The 10713-nt window shown below is 38.2% G+C and overlaps 1 protein-coding gene and 1 long non-coding RNA gene across 7 annotated transcripts; one reads left to right on the top strand and one right to left on the bottom strand.

Moving 5' to 3' along the window:
• Positions 1-1302: 1302 nt before the first annotated feature.
• On the top strand, positions 1303-10705 carry fsd1l (fibronectin type III and SPRY domain containing 1-like). 5 transcript variants are annotated; one of them, XM_051412071.1, is made up of 14 exons: positions 1815-2802; positions 3043-3145; positions 3842-3937; positions 4045-4173; positions 4341-4442; positions 4545-4567; positions 4851-4972; positions 5162-5398; positions 5493-5591; positions 7036-7165; positions 8366-8454; positions 8970-9224; positions 9304-9392; positions 9979-10705. In XM_051412071.1, the coding sequence occupies exons 1-14, from the start codon at positions 2765-2767 to the stop codon at positions 10078-10080; spliced, it is 1614 nt and encodes a 537-aa protein (XP_051268031.1). In that variant the 5' UTR covers positions 1815-2764; the 3' UTR covers positions 10081-10705. The 5 variants fall into 5 exon arrangements, with proteins under 5 accessions (XP_051268033.1, XP_051268031.1, XP_051268032.1 ...); XM_051412072.1 differs by having other exon boundaries at positions 4042-4173; positions 4347-4442; XM_051412070.1 differs by having other exon boundaries at positions 1816-2802; positions 4042-4173; positions 8369-8454.
• LOC127370225 (uncharacterized) lies at positions 9368-9898 on the bottom strand. Of its 2 annotated transcripts, none has more exons than XR_007886170.1 (4): positions 9804-9898; positions 9616-9709; positions 9480-9573; positions 9368-9432 (listed from the first exon to the last, which is right to left on the bottom strand). It is a non-coding gene; the product is annotated as an uncharacterized LOC127370225 (long non-coding RNA). The 2 variants fall into 2 exon arrangements; XR_007886169.1 differs by having other exon boundaries at positions 9616-9756; positions 9804-9891.
• Positions 10706-10713: the final 8 nt, after the last annotated feature.

Here is a 10713-nt window from a genome sequence, read left to right as displayed (position 1 = left end):
TACAGTGGTTTTACAGTGCAGTGGTTTTACAGTGCAGTAGTTTTACAGTGCACTGGTTATAGTACAGTGGTTTTACAGTGCAGTAGTTTTACAGTGCAGTGGTTATAGTACAGTGGTTTTACAGTGCAGTGGTTTTACAGTGCAGTAGTTTTACAGTGCACTGGTTATAGTACAGTGGTTTTACAGTGCAGTAGTTTTATAGTACAGTGGTTTTACAGTGCAGTGGTTTTACAGTGCAGTAGTTTTACAGTGCAGTGGTTATAGTACAGTGGTTTTACAGTGCAGTAGTTTTACAGTGCAGTGGTTATAGTACAGTGGTTTTACAGTGCAGTGGTTTTACTGTGCAGTAGTTTTACAGTGCAGTGGTTATAGTACAGTGGTTTTACAGTGCAGTAGTTTTACAGTGCAGTGGTTATAGTACAGTGGTTTTACAGTGCAGTGGTTTTACAGTCAGTAGTTTTACAGTGCAGTGGTTATAGTACAGTGGTTTTACAGTGCAGTAGTTTTACAGTGCACTGGTTATAGTACAGTGGTTTTACAGTGCAGTGGTTATAGTACAGTGGTTTTACAGTGCAGTAGTTTTACAGTGCAGTGGTTATAGTACAGTGGTTTTACAGTGCAGTGGTTTTACAGTGCAGTGGTTATAGTACAGTGGTTTTACAGTGCAGTAGTTTTACAGTGCAGTGGTTATAGTACAGTGGTTTTACAGTGCAGTAGTTTTACAGTGCAGTGGTTATAGTACAGTGGTTTTACAGTGCAGTAGTTTTACAGTGCACTGATGTGGTTGCATGGTTATAGTACAGTGGTTTAACAGTGCAGTGGTTTTACAGTGCAGTAGTTTTACAGTGCAGTGGTTATAGTACAGTGGTTTTACAGTGCAGTAGTTTTACAGTGCAGTGGTTATAGTACAGTGGTTTTACAGTGCAGTAGTTTTACAGTGCAGTGGTTATAGTACAGTGGTTTTACAGTGCAGTGGTTTTACAGTGCAGTAGTTTTACAGTGCAGTGGTTATAGTACAGTGGTTTTACAGTGCAGTAGTTTTACAGTGCAGTGGTTATAGTACAGTGGTTTTACAGTGCAGTGGTTTTACAGTGCAGTGACCTATATCTCTAATGAAATGGAGTAAAAGGGGAGAGTGGGCGAGTGATATAAATAATGAATGAAAGAGAGAGAGGTGAGGCTGATTCTGTTGACTTTAAATCATTTCAAAATATTTTACAATTTTAATAATGATTATTATTACTATTATTATTATTATTATAGTTTTCTCTGTCAGTTTTCTCGTCAGACTCTTATTTTGACAATAAAGGAAGTGGGGCTGTGATGTGTATGACTTCACTTCCTGTCAGTGCACTGTCCTCGCTCTCTCTCTCTTTCTCTCTTTCTCTCAAGTGATGGACACACAAAAGGTAAGAATTTGATCGATTAATGATCAATACCAACATCTGATCTGTCAGTGAGACAGCTTGATAATACACGGAGGAGAGAGAGGGAGAGGGGGGAGGGAGAGGGAGGATTAGCTAGCTGTTAGCATCCAAAGTCCCTCGCTCTCTCTGTCATTCATGCTCTATATCTCTCTACTGCTCCCCTCTCTCTCTCTCTCTCTCTCTCTCTCTCTCTCTCTCTCTCTCTCTCTGGTCGAGTCAGCTTCACTTTGAATGAAGGATTTAGAGATAAGACTCTGTCTCTGGTCGTGTCAGTATCAGTTTTTATCTCTGAAACTTTATTCAAAAAAAATTTTCAGGTGTTTTTTTTTCATCAGGTAACTTGACCTCCATTATTCTCTATGTAACTCTATCTCTTTCTCTCTCTCTCTCTCTCTCTCTCTCTCTCTGTCTGCGTCTTGCTGCAATAATTTGACTTTTGGGCATTTCTCCCAGTAAATAGGGGAGTTTCTGTGTGTCTGATAATAATTCGAATTCGGGGTATATTTGGGAAATGTTTGCGAATTGTTTTTCTCTTAAAGTTTTGAATTTAGGGCATGAGGTTAGAAAGTGCAGCTCTGTCTCTACCTGTCCTCTGTCACACTGGGAGCAGAGTCTTTCCTCTTCTGGTAGCCAGTTCTGTCTGTGGCGACCCGTTTCTATGGCCAGGCTGTGTTCACTCAGTCTGTACATTGTCAACATTGTTCTTAATTTAGGACATTTTATTGTGCTCAGGTAATTTGCCAGTTTGAATTCTCTTTTTAGGGTCAGATAACATTGTAATTTACTTTGTGTTTTGGTCGTTTCTTTCCAGTGTTCAATATATTTTCTTTTTGCTTGTTGATAATTTGGTTTGGTCTGATTGAGTTGGTGTTGCTGTCCTGAGGCTGTTGGGGACATGTTACTGCAGAGAGCCTCAGGACCAGCTGGCTGAGGGGACTCTTCTCTGGTTTCAGCTCCTGGTATGTTGGGGCTTTGTGATGGTATGTCTGGGGGTCAACTGATTTAAGTGATTGTAAAATTGAATTGATCTTTTCTGTATTTTTAGTAGGAGGGGGTATTGGCCGAGTTCTGCTCTGCACAGATTATTTGGTGTTTTTCTCTGCACCTGCAGGATGCTCTTACAGAACTCGCTGTGGAAAGATTCTATGATTGTTTTGTCCCATTTGTCAAATTCATTATTTAGTTTTGGTCCCCAAATTTCGCTGCCATACAGAGTTATTGGTTCTAGTACAATTTGGAAAATGTTAAACCAGATTTGGATTGGAATATAGATTTTAATGTTTCTCTTTATTGCATAGAAAGCTCTCCTTGCTTTGTCCCTCAGATCTTTCACAGCCATGTTGAGGTTTCCTGTGTATGTAATGTTGAGGCTGAGGTAAGTGTAGTTTTTTGTATGTTGTAACTTAGTGGTGTCTAAATAGAAATTGTGTGTAACCTGATATCTGTATTGTTTCTGAAAGATCATTATCTTAGTCTTTGCTGTGTTTACTGTCAGGGCCCAGGTCTGACAAAATCTCTGCAGGAGATTAAGGTGCTGCTGCAAACCTTCTTTAGTAGGTGAAAGCAACACTAAGTCATCTGCATATAGCAGACCTCTGATCTCTCTGTTGTTCAGGGTGAGGCCAGGTGCCGTGGAACGCTCTAGAGAGAGAGCTCTAAAGAGAATTGGACTGAGATTGCATCCCTGCCTGACTCCCCAGCCCTGGGAGAAGAACGCTGTTTGTTTGTTTCCAATCTTTACGGCACATTCACTTTTTGTATACATGTTCTTAATCAGATCATATGTTTTTCCTCCAATGCCACTTTCAAGTAGCCTATAGAAAAGGCCCTCGTGCCAGATGGAATCAAAGGCTTTTTTGAAGTCAATGAAACATGCATATACCTTTCTTTTCTTAATTTTTAATTCTTGATCAATTAAAGTCTGGAGGGTAAATATATGATCCGTTGTGCGGCAATTTGGCAAGAAACCAATTTGGCATTTATGCAGAATATTGTGGTCATCAAGAAAGTTGACAAGTCGTTTATTAATGATGTTGCAGAATATTTTTCCCAGGTTACTGGAGACACATATTCCTCATATTTATTTCCGGATTTATGAATTGGGGTTATTAAACCTTTGTTCCAGATGTCTGGAAAAGCTCCAGTTGACAGAATAGTATTAAATAGTTTTAGTATAGCCAATCTGATTTTATGGTCTGAGTATTTGATCATTTCGTTGAGGATTCCATCAGTGCCACAAGCCTTTTTTCCTTTCAGGGACTGGATGACTTCTGTTAATTCTTGTTCTGTTACTCTCTGTGTGTCTCTCTCTCTCTCTCTCTCTCTCTCTCTATCTATCTATCTATCTATCTTATTATTCAACATAAATCATTCAACTGTAACTGAATACTCTAACTGAATACTGTGTTGAACAGGAAGCTCTGCGCCGGATCATCAGCACATTGGCCAATAAGAACGAAGAGCTCCAAAACTTCCTGGAAACAGTCGACAACACACTGACAGGACTGCAGGTCAGCAGCTGATTGGCTTAGAGGAAGCAGATGAAGGGGTTTAGAGAGGTGGGAGGGAATAACTTAAATTAAAAAAACACACTAAACTTGATCTGTCCAATCAGAAGGAGTCATGTAAGGTGACGTCAGCGCTGGAAGCGGAGCTTGAACTTCTGAGCTCCGCCCTGGAGGAGAAGGGGGCGGAGCTTCGTGGCATCATTAAAGAGGAAAAGTTGAGGAAAGAGGCGGAGCTTCAGGTAACCTTTTCCTCCATTTTTATTTATATTCATATCAAATGTTTATATTTATGTCAGATTTTATATCTGTATGTATATATTTCATATTTACACATGTATATATTTTCTGATAAACTCACAGGACCGTTACATTCTCTGAGGGTTGTTGATTGATTGTTGTTCCTCAGAAGCAGCTGTCGGACGGGAAGGTCGCTCTGCTGTCGTGTGAAGACCTGCTCAAGTTCGCAAATCAAACACTGACGATCACCAACGAAGAAGAATTCCTGACGGTAGAAAAAACATCACAATGTGTCATAAAACTGTAAACAAACGACACTCAGGGGTTCATTATTGGAAATTACTTTATTAATTCATATTTCAATCTTTTACAGGCTGCCAAACAAATCAAAGAAGGGTACGTTAAAATATGATCTTCATGTTTTAATGATGTTTGTGTTCATTTATCCTGTTTGTCGTCACATTGTAATTATTATTGTTTTTTTACCTTTCTGATTATTTTTTGTTGATTTCAAATATTAACACAGTTTAAACCAATAAATGAAAGTTTAGCGTTATAAACCAATCACAGCTCTGATTTGATGATTGGCATGTAAACCCCACCCCTCTAACAACCCATAACCCGCCCCCTTTGCACACATAACCCCCGCCCGACTGGCTCCCGCCCCTCCCGTTACCAGGGTAACCATGGCTCCAGCGTTTCGGCTGACGACTCGTCCAGCGGCATCAGACAACATGTCGCACTTTACAGTCGACTTTAGCACGCAGAGGGCGGGGCTTCAACGACTTAACTTCCTGCCAGGTTAGTCACACGTGGTCCGTTATCTTGAAGTGATGGACATTATTCCTGAGTGTTGATCAGGTGAAGTCGTAGCAACGCATCACAGTGTAACTAGTTTCCATGACAACAGAGCAACTTGCTGTAGATGAAGACTGTAGAAAGCTCCAGAAGCAGCCAGTAAGAGGACCTTTATTTGAGGTATGTTTACAGTTCCCAGGGCTCCAGAGATCGACGTCTCCAGCTGCGTGGTCCGGGACAACGCCATCATGGTATCCTGGCGACCAGCTACTGAGGTTGACAGCGAGGATGACATCAGTGTCAGTGGACCAATTGAACGCTACGAACTCGAATACCGAAAAACAAACTGCGACAGCTCGCTGAGAGCCGCAGGAGGGGCATGCTGGGAAAAAATTAACGACATCAGAGAGACACACTTCTCTGTCTCAGGTAAGAGATCGGAGGTCGTCGCCTCAGCTGTACTGTGTGGTCAGTTAGCTAACATGAGTATTTATTGATTTATTGATTATTTGTAATATTTTAGGTCTGAAATTTGACTCTCGCTTCATCGTTGTTCGCGTTCGAGCGAGAAACAAGGCGGCTGCCGGCGAGTTCTCAGAGCCCGTCGCCATGGAAACCAGAGGTGAAGACAGGAATGAGTGAATTAATGGGGGGGGGGTGACAACAACAACAAAAGTAACAACAATACAAGTAGAAATGACTAATAATAACAATAATAATAATGCGTTTATGCTGTGTGACACTAAGACCTCATTAAAATAGACATGAAGAACACTGTTGGATCAGACTGTAGGTGTCTGTTACAGTGTGTAACAGTAGTTTTACAGTCTGTTACAGTAGTTTTAAAGCTTGTTACTGTGTGTTACAATAGTTTTACAGCATGTTACTGTGTGTTACAGTAGTTTTACAGTGTTACAGTAGTTTTAAAGCTTGTTACTGTGTGTTACAGTAGTTTTACAGTGTAACAGTAGTTTTAAAGCTTGTTACTGTGTGTTACAGTAGTTTTACAGTGTTACAGTAGTTTTAAAGCTTGTTACTGTGTGTTACAGTAGTTTTACAGTGTTACAGTAGTTTTACAGCGTGTTACAGTGTGTTACAATAGTTTTACAGCGTGTTACAGTGTGTTACAGTAGTTTTACAGTGTGTTACTGTAGTTTTACAGCATGTTACAGTAGTTTTAAAGCTTGTTACTGTGTGTTACAGTAGTTTTACAGTGTTACAGTAGTTTTAAAGCTTGTTACTGTGTGTTACAGTAGTTTTACAGTGTTACAGTAGTTTTACAGCGTGTTACAGTGTGTTACAGTAGTTTTACAGTGTTACTGTAGTTTTACAGCATGTTACAGTAGTTTTACAGTGTGTTACTGTAGTTTTACAGTGTGTTACTGTAGTTTTATAGTGTGTTACAGTAGTTTTACAGCATGTCACAGTAGTTTTACAGCGTGTTACAGTGTGTTACTGTAGTTTTACAGCATGTTACAGTAGTTTTACAGTGTGTTACAGTAGTTTTACAGCGTGTCACAGTAGTTTTACAGCGTGTTACAGTGTGTTACTGTAGTTTTACAGCATGTTACAGTAGTTTTACAGTGTGTTACTGTAGTTTTACAGTGTGTTACTGTAGTTTTATAGTGTGTTACAGTAGTTTTACAGCATGTCACAGTAGTTTTACAGCGTGTTACAGTGTGTTACTGTAGTTTTACAGCATGTTACAGTAGTTTTACAGTGTGTTACAGTAGTTTTACAGCGTGTCACAGTAGTTTTACAGCGTGTTACAGTGTGTTACTGTAGTTTTACAGCATGTTACAGTAGTTTTACAGTGTGTTACAGTAGTTTTACAGCATGTCACAGTAGTTTTACAGCGTGTTACAGTGTGTTACTGTAGTTTTACAGCATGTTACAGTAGTTTTACAGTGTGTTACAGTAGTTTTACAGCGTGTCACAGTAGTTTTACAGCGTGTTACAGTGTGTTACTGTAGTTTTACAGCATGTTACAGTAGTTTTACAGTGTGTTACAGTAGTTTTACGGTGTATTACTGTAGTTTTACAGTGCACATCCTGTTTTGTTGCAGCGTATAACTTTGGGTTTGATGCGGCGACGGCTCACCCTGAACTCAAGGTTCAGAGTGACACTGTGACCTGGGAGCCGCAGGGGGTCAAGGGTCATGACCCCCGACTGAAAGGAAAGGAGAATAAGAGCAGGTGAGGAGCTTTTGATTGTATCACATGATCTTCCTCAGCAAACACTGATTCAGTTTTATTTGTATAAATGATCTTAAGACACATAAATATATATAAAATAATACATATATTAACATATTTCATTCTTTAATGTAAAACTGTATAAATAAATATATTGCTGTTATTGTAATTGATTATGTATCAATATGACAACTGATCTCAGAACAGCATCATTCCAACACTATAAAGAGGTCAAAGGTCGACACCTAGAGAGTGATCAATAACCAATCAATCATTACTGTGATGGTCACAGAGCTTCAGTTCAGACTGCAGGATCCACGAAGAGCTGCTATTGATCTATTGATCTATTGATCTATTAATTGATCATATTTATTTTATTTTATTTAATTTTCGGTTTGTTTTCATCTTCAGTTGTTTGACCTTTTTGTCCCTCTGCAGTCTCCGTACTCTTCAACACGCTCAGGTAGAATCTGTCATTGCTGACCGGTTGCCTAGCAACCACTGTGTCACTAATCACTTTCTTCATCCATCACTGCTGACATCACTGCTGACATCACATCTTTACAGTTCAATAAAATCTTCATGTTTGTGTGTAATTTGTTGTTAATTGATGTTTTCATTTCTTTAATTAAAATCTAATTATCACAAACATTTGACTGACTTTATATAAAGTTCAGTGTTTGTATTTATTTAAGATTTATTAATTATTAATTTAAATTCTCTTTACCATAATATTACAGTTAGATACTTATCTGTTCTCGCTAATGTTGTCATTGCTAACGCTGCTGTTAGCGCTAACACTGCTAACACTTCTAACATTGCTAACAGCGACAGATGATTTCTGTCCCTTTATGTTTCTGTGTTGTCGCTGGCTCCAAACCTGTTGTTGGTTCTGGATGTTAAATCCTGTTACCTTAACGACCCAATAGATCAGGAAATGCTTTAAATAATATTTATAATTTATTATTATTTTGTGTTGTTATTCTCATATTTTTCATCTTTCTCTTTGCTGCATCATCGCTTTGGCACGACCTCATTGGCTGTTTCACCTCACTGTTGTTCCACTGTGGGCGGGGTCACACACTCACGAATGTGCACCAAAGAAGAAAAGATGCAAATTCTGTCATGTTATTCTCTCCGAGATTAAACATACCTAACTGTTTCACCTCTGACTTGTTTTTTAACGTCTCATTTTACTAGCAGCAGAAGTGCCACACCGTCCCCCAATAAGACAGCAGGAAGTCGAGCAGGACGCGATCGATTCGCTGGAGAGTCGTACACAGTGCTGGGTACTTCCACTGTAGTTTGATCTGTTCTCTCAGGACACTTATCAAATAGACCACACTCTTTATAAAATGATTTACAGAGACCAGTTAGAGAGAGAGAGAGAGATAACAAATATAATAGTAGAAATATGACATAATAATGATAATAATTAATATATGATAGTACTTATGTTAATGAATGCTGTATTTGTACATTAATGTGAAATACTAATAAAATTAATGTACACATATTTTATATTTGTATTAGATATAATTTAATATAATAAAATAATAATTATTGATTATTCTAGTTGGTTTTTATTTGTAAAAAGTCCTATTGTTGACTTTTATTTTGACATTTATAACAGGAACACCCATTGTTTAATCTTAATGACTATTATTTTGAAAGTTGCAACAGGACAGGCTTTAAATATAAACATTTTAATTTAAGAGAAAAGTTCTTCAAACTTTTATATATTTTTTGTTCATGCTGGAAAAAAGGCACATTTCTTTTTTTTTTCTCTTCTCCCGTCTCCTAGGTGACCAGGAGATGAGTGGCGGGTGTCACTACTGGGAGCTCCGCCCCCTGGATGACTGGAAGTCATTCAGTGTGGGTGTGGCCTACCGGGCAAGTCTGGGCCGCTTTGACCAATTAGGGAAGAGCGCTGGTTCATGGTGTCTCCACGCCAGCCAATGGCTGCAAAGCTTGCTCGCCGCAAAGCACAATAACCGAGCGAAGGCATTGGATTGGCCGCTGCCGCAGCGGATTGGGATCTACTGCGACTACGACAACGGTACGAAACAATATGAATAAATGTTTTATTTAAAAATATGTCCTGTTTTTATTCGTCACTGAGTCTGTTTGTGTGTTAGGTGATTTATTGTTTATCGACGTCGAACACCTTCATCTTCTTCATGCCTTCAAAACGAAGTTCAACCAGTCGCTTGTCCCCGCCTTCACTGTGAGTACTGCAATAATACTACATATAGTACTACATCTACCTTCACTGTGAGTACTGCAATAATACTACATATAGTACTACAGATACCTTCACTGTGAGTACTGCAATAATACTACATATAGTACTACATCTACCTTCACTGTGAGTACTGCAATAATACTACATATAGTACTACATCTACCTTCACTGTGAGTACCAATAATACACATAAGTACACATCTACCTTCACTGTGAGTACTGCAATAATACTACATATAGTACTACATCTACCTTCACTGTGAGTACTGCAATAATACTACATATAGTACTACATCTACCTTCACTGTGAGTACTGCAATAATACTACATATAGTACTACAGATACCTTCACTGTGAGTACTGCAATAATACTACATATAGTACTACAGATACCTTCACTGTGAGTACTGCAATAATACTACATATAGTACTACATCTACCTTCACTGTGAGTACTGCAATAATACTACATATAGTACTACAGATACCTTCACTGTGAGTACTGCAATAATACTACATATAGTACTACAGATACTCGCACTACTGACCATATTAAAACTGCATTGCAGGTTTGGTGCGGTGGTATCAACATAACTACGGGCCTGCAGGTGCCGAGCTTTATGGGTAATCTCCTGTCGACCAGTCGGAGCCTCAGCAACCTGTCACAGTAGTTCGACCTCGTCTCTGTTTAATTGTATTATATTTGTATTAATTATCAATAATTTATTAATTTAATATATTTGAATTTATTCATGTCAATGTAAGATCATAAATAACACTTATAATGTGATATTATAATAATAATGAAATTATTTGTGAAATTGTTATCAATGATTATTTTAATTTAAAAACCATAAATACCTTTAAGAAAATATATTAACTTGATTTTTCTTGTCTGCTCTTATTTTGACAGTCTTGACCTGAAGCCATAGTTTTAGTGTGAGTGCTTGTGTGAAGTAGTGATATTGTCTAAGCTAAAGCTTTTATTTTGATTGAATTTGTATAAAAGGAAAACATTGTTTTTAAATAACATTTTATTTGAGTCTTTTATTTTGAAGGTTATAACCAGATGAAATTTATTTTGAAGTCTGTGAGGAAGTTCTGTTTAATTTGTGTGAAAGACCTTTATTATGAAATACCTTCTGGCTTTTATTTTGAAGGTTGGGACTGAACTTCCTGTCATTTGTGCCAGGAATCAGTAATAATGTTTGTATTTATTGATCCATCCTGTGTGTTAATGTCACATCTGACCTGGAATCATCATTCTGATCAACAATAAAAGTTAAGATTGCAAAATGTCTGCT

The sequence above is a fragment of the Dicentrarchus labrax genome, unplaced genomic scaffold (genome assembly GCF_905237075.1).
Source record: "Dicentrarchus labrax unplaced genomic scaffold, dlabrax2021, whole genome shotgun sequence".
NCBI classification, from domain to species: Eukaryota; Metazoa; Chordata; class Actinopteri; family Moronidae; genus Dicentrarchus; species Dicentrarchus labrax.
The sequence above is the reverse complement of the archived record's forward strand: the minus strand, read 5'-3'. Positions and strand labels throughout refer to the sequence as shown.